Consider the following 14735-nt stretch of genomic DNA (forward strand, 5'->3'; position numbering starts at 1 on the left):
ATAGTAACGGTAGTCATGTTACGTCCTCAATATCCAAACTTCTATGCCTGCTGGATTTCTCTCTCCCCATCCCCTTCCTCTCCCCTTCCCTGCCTCTATTGTTGAAATAATCTCATCACCATCAATGGTTTAACAAAGTACCTTTAAGAATCCTAGTTCTTCCATAGAAGCTTTTGCCACTCTTCTGTTTCCTGCCTTAAACATCATGCTCCAATAATTACTACTGACATTTATAATCCCGCTTGTGGTGTCGAGCCAAATAACTGCAAGTTAAGAGCTAGAAATGCTGCTCAACCTATACCGGTAACTCACATTGGAAATGACATACCAAGAAAATGTTGAATTATTAGCTAATATTACAAAAGAAACAACTCCGTAAAACATGACAGCTTTAAAGGGATCCAGCAGACAAGAGGGAATTAAACACAATTTCTAAAACCATACCGGTACATAAACAGTTATTACAGTTCAAAGCTCAAAAGTTTGAAGATGCTATTAAAATGAAACAGAAAAAACAAATGTACCATGGAAAATAAGCAGACGTCTCACCAAAGCCAAAATACAAAGTAATGCTCCGATTTTAAGTTCTTCTGGTCTTAAATATGCGGACAATGAAAAGGCAGAGGTAATAGCTGGAGAGCTTGAAAATGTATTTAAAGCACATCGATCATATAATACTGCTATAAACATTAATAATACAGTTCTTAATTTCCAATGTCAACAAGATCCGTTTTAATTACGCCCAGCTACCATTTCAGAAATCAGAACACTAAAAAATCGAAACCTGAGAAAGCGCCAGGCCTTGATGGAATTATGAACAATGGTTTACAAAATGTACTGGGAAACATCATCATAATTCTGACAACAATAATCAATCTTACTTTACAATTATTATATTTCCCAAAACCTTGGAAAGAAGCAATCATAATAACTTTTCCTAAATCTGGAAAATCTCCATGTCTTATTTCAAATCATAGACCAATTAGCCTTTTGAACACTATGGGAAAAATGTATGAAAGAGTTATATTAGAAAGACTTCAAGAATATATTTTTACCCACCATCTCATACCTGATTCACAGTTTAGTTTCATGCCAAATCGATCGACTGTACATCAGTTGACTCGCATAGTAGAATATATATCTAGGGGATATCATCTCTGTTACAGCGTAATTGCGGTTTTCTTTGACATTGAAAAAGCCTATGATACAGTCTGGCATAAAGGTCTTCTAGCAAAACTTATTAACCTCAAAATTCCTTCAGATTTTATCAACATTATATCCTCTTTCGTCTCACTTCGTATTTTCAAAGTCATAGTTCGGACACCTTTCTCTTCAGTCAAGCACATATTGGCAGGTGTTCCTGAAGGTTCTATCTTATCTCCAACATTTTTATAATCTATTGTACCTCAGATATTCCCCGTCATGACCTTTCTCAGTTGGCAATGTATGCAGATGACACGGTGATCTACAGTCGAAAATGGAATATATTATCTACACACAGAGTGATTCCACAACGTCTTCATTCGATTTACAAGTGGGCTAAATTATGGAAGATTAAAATTAACAATACCAAGACATCCGCAATAGTTTTCACCAAAAGTTGAGCAGCATTACCACCATTTCTTTTCCTCAGAAATGTTCAAATCTGGTTGCAAGAAGAAGAAATTTCCTTTTATCGTTTACAAAATTTCAAATTGTCTAGTGCCTTCTGTCGTAAGACATATAAAAATGGAGGTACAATCATATTTACAAAAAATAGCCTAAAGTCAAAACAAACAAATCATACTGCATTTTTAAATGATGAAAAGAATTTTGAACATTCCACTATAGACGTTGATCTTATTACTTACAAAATTACGGTAGTGTGCATCTATCGCTCACCCGATGGATGCATACAAACATTTTTTGAAAAACTGGAAACTCTTATAACTATACTCAGGCATAACAAAAAACCATTAGTTATATGTGGTGACTTCAATATAAACACGCTGATCAGAAATAACATCACTTCTGAATTTCATTCGCTACTCAATTCGCATAACATGATAGCACTAATTGACACACCAACACGAATAACTTCTACATCAGAAACATGTATTGATCAAATAATACTAATAACAAAAAACTCCTTCACTTTTAACGCAGAGAACATAGATCTAGGATTATCTGACCATAATGCAGTCCTGTTACATGTAACTATACCAAAACAAAAAAGCAATAATCTAAATGAAAACATTTATGCATGGAAAAGATTTTATAATGCTGAAAATATTGAAAAATTTAACTTCTTATCTAAGGAAAATTGGAATGAATTATTAAACGAAAGTGACATTGAGGAAAAGGCAGACATATTTATAAACATTGTTACATATTATTTTGATCGGGCTTTTCCATTGAAAAGAATTAACAAATCAAATATTAATAAAACAGGTAAAAGTAATTGGATAACTAAAGGTATATTGATCTCGTGTCAAAGGAAGAAAACTCTGCATAGAATATTTAAAACAACAACAGATGAGACCTTCAAAACTTACTATAAGAAATATTGTAGAATCCTAAAAAAAGTAATGTGTGAAGCGAAAAAAGAACATAATAACAATATAATCCTAAAGTCCAAAAATAAAATGAAAGCCGCATGGACTGTAGTCAGAAGTGAGATGGGTGAGTCACAAAAAACCAATGACAAAATAAAAATAGTACATAATAACAACAAGATTGATGATCCACATGAAGTAGCAAATATTTTTAATACCTATTTTGTAAATGCCGCCGAAAATCTAAAAACTTCAGCAAAGAAAAGCCTTCCCCATACTCATATTTATAATGGAATGAAAGTAGTTAATTCTATTTTCCTTCATCCTTTACAGAGCATGAAATTGCAAAGATAATTAAAAGTCTCAAAAATAATATGTCTTGTGGCCTTGATGAAATACATGATGCACTAATAAAATCTTGCATGCCAAATATAATTAAACCAATTGTTGATATATGTAACTGTTCTATAACTAAAGGTATCTTCCCAAATGTATTTAAAGTAGCTAAAATTATTACAATACATAAGAAGGGCGATAAATCAAAAGCAAATAATTACAGACCAATATCCCTACTATCATCCTTCTCAAAAATCCTAGAAAAAGTAATATATAATAGAATGATGTCTTTTCTCGAAAATCATAGTGTCTTTTGTAACTCACAGTTTGGTTTTCGAAAAATGAAATCCATTAATAATGCCTTATTCTCCTTCATTAATAGTATATTACAAGCAAAAGACAATAGAGAGCAAATACTAGGGCAATTCCTTGATCTTTCAAAAGCATTCGACACTGTGAATCATGATATCTTAATAAGAAAACTCAATAATTATGGAATAAGAGGTTTAGCAAATGATTGGTTCATATCGTACTTAAGTAATCGAAAACAGATTGTCCAAATAAATTCAGTCAACTCAACTCCAGCTTCTATCAAAACTGGTGTTCCTCAAGGCTCAGTACTGGGTCCAATATTATTTCTGCTATATATTATAGTCTCAGTGCTGTTATTTCCGGCGTGACTCCGCCCCTTTGCTTACGTCTTAGAAAGTAAAGGCTCTATGAAGTCTAGGTAGGTAGTACCGTTCGCCATTTTTGTTCTCACATTGCCGAGTTACCATACGAGGAATCTATTTGCCGCACCGTTAAACATTATCATGTCGTAGCTCCTATGATAATAAATCAAATGCTATGTAATTCAGCAAATAATTGAGCGGAAAATAACGTCTTCGTGTGTTTTCTGCAAACGCCAAAAAAAAAAAAAAACTAAAATGGCGGGCGATTATATTAAGTATTTATCGAGCCTTAAGAAATGAATCAGCGAATCATAAGACGCACACGTTTAAATGTAGGAGACCTTGCAACGCAATTGGCTGCTGGAAATTAGAGCGACGGGACTATAGTGATTTACCAATAAATATATTCCACTCAGAAACAGTGCTCTTTGCGGATGATACAAATATGATTTTCAAAAGTAGAAATGAGAATATCCTACAGAATAACATAAATGAAGCTAATAATCAATTAAAAGAGTGGCTAATACATAACAGACTTAATCTAAACATCGACAAAACAGTTTTTATTAATTTTAATCGAAATAAAACGCATAAAAACTTGCAAATATATATTGACAATCAGAATATAAAAGAAGTTGAGTGCACAAAATTCTTGGGAGTATAGATTGACTCGAAATTGTCCTGGACTCAACACGTAAGCTTTCTCTCTGGAAAACTGTGCAAATTACGTTATGTTTTTAGAATTCTCTTGAAAAGCATATCTCTTCCAACCTTGAAAGTAGTCTACTATGCCCATGTACATTCCATTCTTTCATATGGTGTAATGCTTTGGGGCATGTCCTCTGAAGCTATGAAAATATTTAAACTTCAAAAGAAAATAATAAAAATAATAAAACAAGTTCCTATATGCACTCCAAGCAAAGAAATTTTTCAAGAATTAAATATTTTACCACTCCCCTGCATCTACATCCTAGAAACTGTTTGCTTTATACATAAGAATCTTAACTATTTTAAAAGGAACTCTGAAACTCACAAACATAACACAAGAACTGCCAGCAATTTGCATATAAACTGTCATACTATTACCAAAAGTCTCAACAGTACTTCTCATACAGGTATCTCATTATATAACAAGATACCTGGGGATATTAAACATTTAAATTATAAAGGTTTCAAAACCAGGGTAAAAACTATTCTGCTCCAGTCCATGCCGTTCAAAATCACTGATTTCTTGCATTAAAGCTATAAAGCAAAATACCTACCTTCATTACTGGTGCACATAATTTTTTCTCCAAACAATATTAATAATAATGTAGGACTATCTTGTTTTTACCTAATCTCTCTTAATTGATTTATTTAATGTCTTGTAAACGGAAAATGTATTATATATATTGTTATTTATTGTGTCTTTGGTAGTTTTACTATTCTTTGGAAAACTTAAGAGTGTTAAAATTAAATTCATGCTAGAAATCAATTAAATTCATACTAGAAATCTTATTTGTGTGTGTATGTGTGTGTCTGTGTGTGTATTTGTGCGTTTGTATCTAATGACGAACCTATAATCTGTAATAGATTGTACAGGGAATTAATAAATACAATACAATACAATACAATACAATACAATACAATACAATACAATCCATTATGTGCTGAAAACTAAATACTTAGGAATTCTTCTCCACTGGCGTCTCAACTGGAAGGAACACATTTTGAAAAATAAATACGCTGCTCTAACTCGTCTAAAACAGATCATGCTTTTGCTCTTAAGTACTGTCCTCTTCTTACGATGTAACCTAAGTCTATACAAATTATATATTCGAAGTCAAATGATATATGCAGCATCAGCTTGGGGATTTACACCGAATACTACCTCACATCATCTACAAATGGTCCATAATAAAGCATTTCGAATAATAGGAGGTTATGACTTCTTTACAAAACAAATACAGATGCACGACGATCTTGAAATACCTACAGTTTCTGAATACATCCGAGTTATTACCAAGAATTTTTATATACAAACAAGAGAAAATGAAAATGTGCTAATTTCAAATATTGGAAAATATAATGTTGCTATGTATAACAAACATAAAACTCCAAAACATATTCTACTGAACTTGTGGTAACTTGTTTCTGAGTTAACCACTGAATTGTATTGACCTTATCATTACAGTACCGGTATTAATGTTGGACTATTTCAATTTCTACAGCTTTTGTATGGAAGTTTCTGCTTTCTTCTGGGATAAGAAATCGTTGTGCCTTTTCTTATAATTATTAGAGAGCAACATGTTACACAAACACTGACAATTTTATTTACATTTGTGGACGCATCAGTTCCACAGAAACAAGTTCTCATATAAGTTTTACTGGGATATGAGTTTTAATTTTTGCACTATTATACTGCACAACATTTCATAGGCCTACTGTTTATTACAGTCTCGAAGAATGTGGTGAAACGAGAGTGTTCATGATGTTGAATGCAATGTCTCCAACATTCCAACATTCAGTACTCATCACTCATACTTTACCCAACCACCTATTGTACACATTGTTCACATATCAGTTTTATAGACAGTTTAAAAGTGGCATAACCGCAAACATAAAGAAGGGCTGACTTATGAATTTTAATTTCCTTATAAGAATTAGGCTTAACAATATCTTGAAACTGTTCTTCCAGACCTCGGGCCCTCTAATTCATATTTAATTCATTCGAATCTTCAGTCATGAACTCTAGGAATTCAGAGTTTATGTTATCATGCCAAATCATGCAGATTTTATATCAAGTAATAGTTTTTTTGTTCTAATTTTCTCTTCTGTATACATTATCTGAATGACAGAAATGTTATAATTTTCACCTCTAAATTGCCTGTAAATGCTGAATATTTTTGTACATAGTCTGTTTGAAATTTCCCAGGTAGTATATATTTTACATTCTTAATTGACAGATAAAATTTAATCATCCTACTACCGGTAAGCATTCTTGAACTTTGAATGAGGGCACCCGTCAGTAGTTACAGAACCACCTTTCAAATTCTCCTCTATTCTCATTCAATTTTGAATCCAAATGACAATTTCAAGAACCGAAAATCTGAAAGTGAGGTAAATGGTTCGCCAAACACATTTATTCTGCGGACACATTTTTACGGCTTTTTGTATTTACAATACACCACCATAGCAATAAATTCCGCAGTGTCTCTATAACCATGTCCTATTACAGAAGCTTTATTGCTCTGGTCAGAAATACCTATAGTATTTTGGGCAAGTGACACTTAATGCCTCTCTAGGTTGCTAGGATACAAAAGTTTTGTAGTTCAATTTCTATCAGGGGCGGTTTTTCGGGTGAAGCTCGTGATGCGGCACTTCACCTATTTACCAGTGGCGTAGCGTCAATGTAAGCTAAAAAGCTTAGCTTCCCCAGTTAATAATAATTTCATAATAAACCTGCAGTTTATGGAGAAAATTATTTATTAATTTTAATAGAATTTATATTTACGCGCTAAATATTGTGATGCGGCAGCTCAGGATTATTTGTGATGCAGCAGCAAACAAGAAGCCTGCACACATCAGCTTCCAAGCAGACCGGTTCCTTCTGTGTAATCCACCCCGCAGATTTTCCATCCCTTTTAAACTACCCTAGTCGCAAGGCTCGCAAAGAAGCTAGCTTTAACATTTAAAATAAGTAGTTTCCGAGTTATCCCTATTCGTCAGTTGTGTTCAGTTGAAGTGTTAGTATGCATTGTGGCTGATATAATAAATAATGAGTGAAATAATAGTTCCTGACACTAATTTACTTGAATTTTTAGGACAATTGTATTATCAAGACTGACTTACGAACAAAAGTGTGATTTAAAAAACAAATGACCGACTCCCTTGCTGTCAATGAAGGACACAACCAAAAGACAGACGCATACTTACGTAATGATACTAATGTTGTGATTTCTCTAAGTATGACAGGGAGTGAGCTAATGTTATACGTATGCGTGTCTATTTGTTAGAGATATGTGTAAACCGTGAAATCATATTTTACTACGTATCATTTGAGGTCATGCTTATTGGTGTTACTTACGAGGTTCCAACCAATCTTCGACTGCTGACTTGAAATTGACTACTATTTATTTTAAGACTGTATTTTTGTAATACATTTTCTCATATTGCATGAAAGACAACTTGAGTTAGCTTCCCCTGCTCAAAATTTCATGCTACGCCACTGCTATTTACTAAGCGTGACTTCAATTATTTACAAGTATTTAAATATTTTATTTTATTTCACTTCAATTTTGTCTTTTACGTTCTGCGTTGTGATATGTTCTGCACTTAGGTATTCTGCATTATGGAACACCAGTCCCATAGTCTTGCCGCAGTGTGGGTAAGGGTGACAATTGCAGCTATATCCCTCTTTCAGAGGTAGAGCTTCTCAATTTGCGGATTTGTTTACGGGTAACCATGGCAACGAACCCTTGTAAGATTTCTATAGAGCCTGTCTGCGAGGGTACTTGAATCGCTGACAAAACATTTCTCTTGTAGCTGCAAACACCTTATAGCTTCCTGGCTTGGCTCTTTTGAAAGGAAAATAACGACATGCGTATACAATGCGATAAAATTCCTGTCTTTCACAGTGTTCACACTTCTTTGTGCCTGTTAATTTCAGTTTGTGAGACGTGTGAATAAAGTGACTGTGTTATGTCTTGTTGCTAAAACGATATATTAGAAGCTTAAGTTAACTAAGTAGTTATTTATTTTTAGTGATAGTTTTATAATTATTTTTAAAAGTGGTGACTCAAATATTTTTATTAAGAACGAGGAATATGTCTTATAAACGATATAGTGTGTAGCGTGTTACAGACACCATTTTCGCGATGGACTGAAGGTGATGAAAGAGATGAATTATTGTTAGCAGGGAAACCACCGGCGTGGCTCAGTCGTTTAAGGCACTTGCCTGCCGGTCTGAAGTTGCGCTCGGGTGCGGGTTCTATCCCCGCTTGGGCTGATTACCTGGTTAGGTTTTTTCGAGGTTTTCCCCAACTGTAAGGTGAAAGTCAGGTAATCTGTGGCGAATCCTCGGCCTCATCTTGCCAAATACCATCTCGCTATCACCAATCTCATCGACGCTAAATAACCTCGTAGTTGATACAGCGTCGTTATATAACCGACTAAAATAAAAAAAAAATGTTAGCGGGGAAACCAACACTTGTTATTAATATATCGGCAAAAAATTTTAAAAGGAAAGGTGCAAGATCTTACACCAAACATTTTAAAAGTGCGTGGTACATTGAATATCAGTGGCTGTGCAATAGTTCTTATTTGGAAAAATTGTTTTGTTAGCCCTGTTTGTTAGTTGGAATAGAAAAATCGGCATGGAACTCGGATGGATTTTGTGAAAACAGATTAAGTTTTTGTCAGTTTTTTGAAGAGGCTAAAGAAAGGGGTAAATTTTCAGGGCGGAAATATCTTAAGCTGTCGGAAGGTGAACTTTTTCAGAAGTACAAACAATTAATTTTGAAATACTTGATGCCATATTTATGCAAGTTAACACTAGATATCAAGATATTGAACAGCTTCAGTTTTGCTCTTTTGCCAATACTTTAAAATTTCTTCAGTATTCTAATATTTTTCCTTCTAATGCTTTTGCCGCTCTACAAAAGATTTTTCCAGATTTGTTCAAAGTAACTCGTTTGAAAACAGAACTAGAGCTTCTCTATGCAGATCATGAGTACCAGAACATTTCTCCTGATACAAGCACTAAAACTTGTAAGAGAAGACAAAGACGAATTGAAGAAACCTATAGGCTCTTTTCCCTTATTGTGACATTAGTCAACAAGCGTTGCAGTGGAGCGAAGTTTTTGTGTTTTTTTTTGTGCACTCAACCGCATAAAGACAAATCTTCGCAATTCAATGGCACAAGGAAGATTAACATCATTGGCGTGCATCTCCATTCACAAGGACTTGCTACATGATCTGATTGAGAAGCAGCCATTTCATGACATCATTGACAAATCCTCCATCCGTAGAAACAGACGAATCAACTTAATCTACAAAAAATTGGTAAATCGTACATCATGTCCCTTAATAAAAGAGCTTCACCAACTTTTGAGGTTGCGAGCCGCCACTGATTTCTATCCTTTTTTCAAAATGTTACCGGTATTTCTTTCTTTGTTATAGATGTCTCTCAAGCTATTGAGTTCAGCTGTTTTAAATAGTACATCTTCATTGAAGTCTACGGTCTCAGTTTCAAAAGCAGAGAATCTGAAAGATTTGGTAGAGTCCTTTTGATTTATCCTATTATTTCTAACATTTTAATTTTTTTTATTATGGTTTATTTAACGACACTCGCAACTGCAGGGGTTATATCAGCGTCGCCGGTGTGCCGGAATTTCGTCCCACAGGAGTTCTTTTACATGTCAGTAAATCTACTGACATGAGCCTGTCGCATTTAAACACACTCTACCTCGGCCGGGATCGAACCCGCAACCTCGAGCACAGAAGGCTAGCGCTATACCAACTACGGTACCGAGGGCGACAACATTTTTAAAAGATGTACGGTAGGTATAACACATGTAGTGCATAGGATGGTTAATACTGGACATAAACAACGTGCATTGATCAGCCGAACCTCTATTCAAGATATTTTAAAAACATTTTCTGATTAATATTATTGTCAGAAATGACATACAAGACTTTATGCCAGTTATTTGTAATCCTAAGACTGTCTCCACCAGACCATTTGTTTGCAGAGCTTCGGCAGCTGGGAGTTTGGTTCTCGTCGTTCGTCGAATAGCGGGACAATATTTATGGAGCTTCGATAGGCGAGAACTTCCCCCCTCCCCGCTTTCCATCTCTCAGTTCTCCTACTCACTGAATTCGCACCCCTTTTCGAGCAAACTCTCTTCAGTTCTCTTCAGGCACTCCCGTTTCCCCTCTCTTTTTTCTACGTTGTCATCCCGTCCAATTCATATTAGTCCCATCGCTACCCTCCCCTCGGCTTATCTTCATTTATCCTCAGACACTCCCGTTACCACTCTCATATATCTTCAGTCCTGGCATCAGCTCATCTTCGAGTTAGCTTCAGTCAGAGTCACAAGGCTAACAATTTCAATATTCTTGATTTTCTCAACGGCACTCCCGTTTCCCCTGCCCACGAACTAGGGAAGAACGTTAATTACTTAAATAAACAACTATGTACCTAGTATTTTCTTTCTACATCGTCGCATCATCTTCCCCCCACAAGCTTCGGCACAACTTGTCAATCCCTCCCATTTCCCCTCTCTCCACCTGTGATCACAACAAGCAGAAGAACGTCAAAGGAGACCAGCACACAACACCTACATCACATTGTCGCATCAGCCATCGATCCATCTTGTCCGTCACTCTCATTTTTCCCTCTCTCAACCTGTGACCGCATCAAGTAGAGGAACGTTCAACGGAGCCCGGCGCACGACAAGATGTTAGACGACATTAAGATATGTGGATCATATGTGGAGACTAAGAGGAATGCAAAAAATAGGAAAGATTGGAGAATGCTGGGTTTGCAGTGAAAGACCTGCCCTTGGGCAGAAAACTATGAATGAATGAATGAATGAATAAATTATATATATACAAATAGTTTTCAATAAGTCAATATTTGAAGCATTAGAAAACGTACTAAGCCACTTAACAATTCCTAATTAAATGTGCTCATTCTCATTGCATTGTTGAAGCTGCAACAATTGTTTACAATTAAGACTGCTGCCTCTACCACCATTATCGTAATGCTCTCACGTCATCGCGCAACTTCACTGTCTCCACCCTCTTCTGTTTAATACTGGAGGTTGGAGGAAGTTTGAATTTGAAGGATGCACAAACTTTTTTTTAATGAAAACCTGCTATTTTAGCTTTAAAGTTCTTACTGAATGTTTGTGAATATGTAACGTAAAAGATTAACTAGAAAATAACTTGAGTTTTCATGATATAGTACCGTATATTTCATACTTTACAACATTAAAAATAAGAAAATCTTTGCCTTAACAATTAAAAGTTTTATTTTATTGGTATATTATAAGAAGTACAGTAACATTATTTTACAACTTTGTGTTCTTAAATAAACATTTTCAATTTTCTTATAGACTATATTTGCTCATAAATACATAATAAAGTTACAAATAAATAATAAAATAAATTATATAATAAAACCGAATGCTAGGTACAGATAAATAATAAAATAAATTATATAATAAAACCGAATGCTAGGTACAGATATATAAAGTTTAATTAGAAAATTATGCAGGATATGAGAAAGAATAAATATGATTATGGATTCATTGGCCATAGCAGAGCATGAGCATTTTTTTGGGATCCATAATGTAAGAAGATCTCGAAGCTTGTTAATATTAACATTTAGATCTAATATCGGCATACAAAATTTATGTCAAAATAATAACAAGAAGACTAAATATAATAGCAGAGATACTGACTAATTATGTCCAATGCGGCTTCAGAAGAGGTAGATCTTGTTCCGATTGCTAACAAATAATACAAAAAGAAGAGAATATAATAATTTAGAAACACACAATATTTTATTTGTCGATTTTATAAAGGCTTTTGACAGAGTATCAAGAGCAAAATTAAGGGACATTATGAAGGAAAGAGGATACCCACTACACTTAGTTAAAACTTGAAGACATGTATAAAGACACAAAAATATGCATTAAGAAACATGGCAAAGAAGAAGTGATTAATCTTGGAGTACGTCAAGGATGTCCCTTGTTCCCCGCTTTATGTAATGTATATATTGTTCTTGACTGGCAACAACAGCTAAGTAAATGTTTTATAGTAGGGGATGTGGTTTTAAATACAATTTTATTTGCTGACGGTCAGGTTATCCTTTCTACTTCTGAAGATGAGCTTCAAAGAGCAGTGTACAAGTTGCAACAGATATTTAGGAATTACAGTCTGGAAATATCTATTCAAAAATCAAAAGTTATGGCATTTGAAGGCAAATTCCCAATAATATCTAAAATAACTATGGATAATGAAATAATGGAACAAATGAGTAGTTTTAAATACTTGGAATCTCATATGAACAAGAAAGAGACATAGAACAGAAATTGAATTAATATCGACATATGTGTGGTACTATACAAAGAACGTTAAGAAATAAAATTAGTAAAGACACTATAATTAGATTTTACAAAGTACTGGCGGTCTCTCTATTGTTATATGGGAGTGAAAACTGGGTCCTCAATAGATCAATTAGAAGAAAGATTGAAACATCCGAAATTAAATTTCTCAGTCGTATTTCAGGGTATAGGCTACGTTACAAGACCTTATTTCTAACGTTTAAATACGAGAAGAACTAAACATTTACAAATTGGAAGATAAAATTAACAATATGAAATGGTAGTGGTTTCAACACAGATAGAAAGGACAACAGCAGAATAACAAAACAAGCATTCCTATGTAAACCAGATGGCCGACGTTCGATCGGTCGACCTACGATGAGATGGGAAGATGTCTTTGCGTCGGAACAGGCTTTATAGCCTAGCCTTGTAGAAGAAGAAGAAGAAGAAGAAGAAGAAGAAGAAGAAGAAGAAGAAGAAGAAGAAGAAGAAGAAGAAGATCTAATGCTTGGTATTATAGCCTATAGGCTTATTATTTTTTACAAGATCATATTACGTTCCAACTAACATGAATAACAATATCATTTCGTTGAAACATTTATAATAAGACATGAACTAGAAAATTAACTGAAACAATAACATAAACATAGGGAACTTCGGAAGAAATTTTGTTTGGGGACTGCCCGCAATAGTGAAGAAGCCTTTGGATGATTATGATGATGAAGATGAAGACGATAATAGAAATATTTCTATATTTTCAGTTCCTTAATTGTACCTTTCAAAATAAATTCTTAATGTTATACTTAAAAGTAAATTTTATTATATGTCTCTTGCAAGTCTTTCAATGCTAAAAGTTATTCTTGGTAAAAAAAAATACAAACACTAATGCGCCGAAAAGATTGCAGATTCCTTGGGCAAAACTGAACAAAATTAAATTATTAATATATTGTAATATAGTCTTTTGGTTATTTAAATAATATATTAAACTAACCAAGAACTACATCACAACTTCCATATATTCTCGAAGTTGTTGACATTGTGAATATTATTCTTTTTGTCTCCTTTCGAAAATCGTGAGTTACATTCAGAATATTTTCCTCTTGTGTTGAATTGTGAACTTACACACTCTCTGCATCCTTTTCCTCTTCAGTCTTTTCTTTTTCCTCTTCTTCTACTTCTTCCTCCTCCTCCTCTCCCTCCTCCTCCTCAATATCTGCAACAGGTTCACTTTTCTCCTCTTCCTTCCACCCAACGGAACTCGGAGGCTTGTAGCCATAATAGGGTGGCTTGGTGGTTACGTAGTGTGGTGGTTTTATAATGATCTGTGGAGGAGGCTTTGTTGTTGAAGGGGGCGGTTGGGGAGTTGTCGTTGGGGGTGGAGGTGGTGGTGCCTGGCAAAACGGGATCTTGAGGTCGGTGGGAACGCAGTTCTTCGCCTCGAGGGTTGCGGTAACGCGGTAGTCTGTCACTTTCTGCACCCTGGTGACCCACAGAGTCTTTGTCGTCGTCTGTGTTTCTGGATAGAGATTCAACAGACGTGCGGTGCTCTCATAGTCTACATTGGTGGTTGCAGCTTGGATTTTAGGCGTCTCTTTTCGGAATTCTATGTATCGTCCCTCTCTTGACGATTCCAGCTTCAAATTTTTCGGTTCCTGGAGCTCTGCTGTTGCTGATACCGATGGAATTCTGTGGACCAAATAATACAAGCAGTAGTCCCATAAGTTGAATTAAAATGATGATTTTGTTGGAAGTCTTAAGTGTAATTCTGTTCGAAGAAATTTAACCAATCCCTTAATTATGAATAAATAGGTCTATAAGCAGCAGACTAAATTATTCCTAGTGAAGTGTACCGTCAAGGTGCGAATTGACGGGGGAGATGCCAGGGATCCATCCCTCTTGAAAATCTGGTGTCCCCTGCTGAAAATGTATTATATTCAATTCGTACCCTTTGCTGACCATAAGCAGTAGGCCTACATGGCTGAATCGACAAATGGCACCACAGAGCTGTTTCACGTTATCTACAAAGAAAGCGGCCATTCGGACTTCAACAGAATTCCTAAGTAAAGGAATGATAAAGCACAATAGGCTCGTTCGAAGTT

The 14735-nt window shown here is 34.9% G+C and overlaps 1 protein-coding gene across 1 annotated transcript in view; it reads right to left on the reverse strand.

Annotated features, from left to right (window-relative positions):
• Positions 1-11556: 11556 nt before the first annotated feature.
• LOC138694502 (proteoglycan 4-like) overlaps positions 11557-14735 on the reverse strand; it is a 29403-nt gene continuing 26224 nt past the window's right edge. The window contains exon 4 of the mRNA XM_069818277.1: positions 11557-14322. Coding sequence (XP_069674378.1) covers positions 13755-14322 — 568 coding nt within the window. The 3' untranslated portion in view covers positions 11557-13754. The remainder of the gene's footprint in view (positions 14323-14735) is intronic.

The sequence above is a fragment of the Periplaneta americana genome, chromosome 2 (assembly GCF_040183065.1).
Source record: "Periplaneta americana isolate PAMFEO1 chromosome 2, P.americana_PAMFEO1_priV1, whole genome shotgun sequence".
In the NCBI taxonomy this organism is placed as follows: domain Eukaryota; kingdom Metazoa; phylum Arthropoda; class Insecta; order Blattodea; family Blattidae; genus Periplaneta; species Periplaneta americana.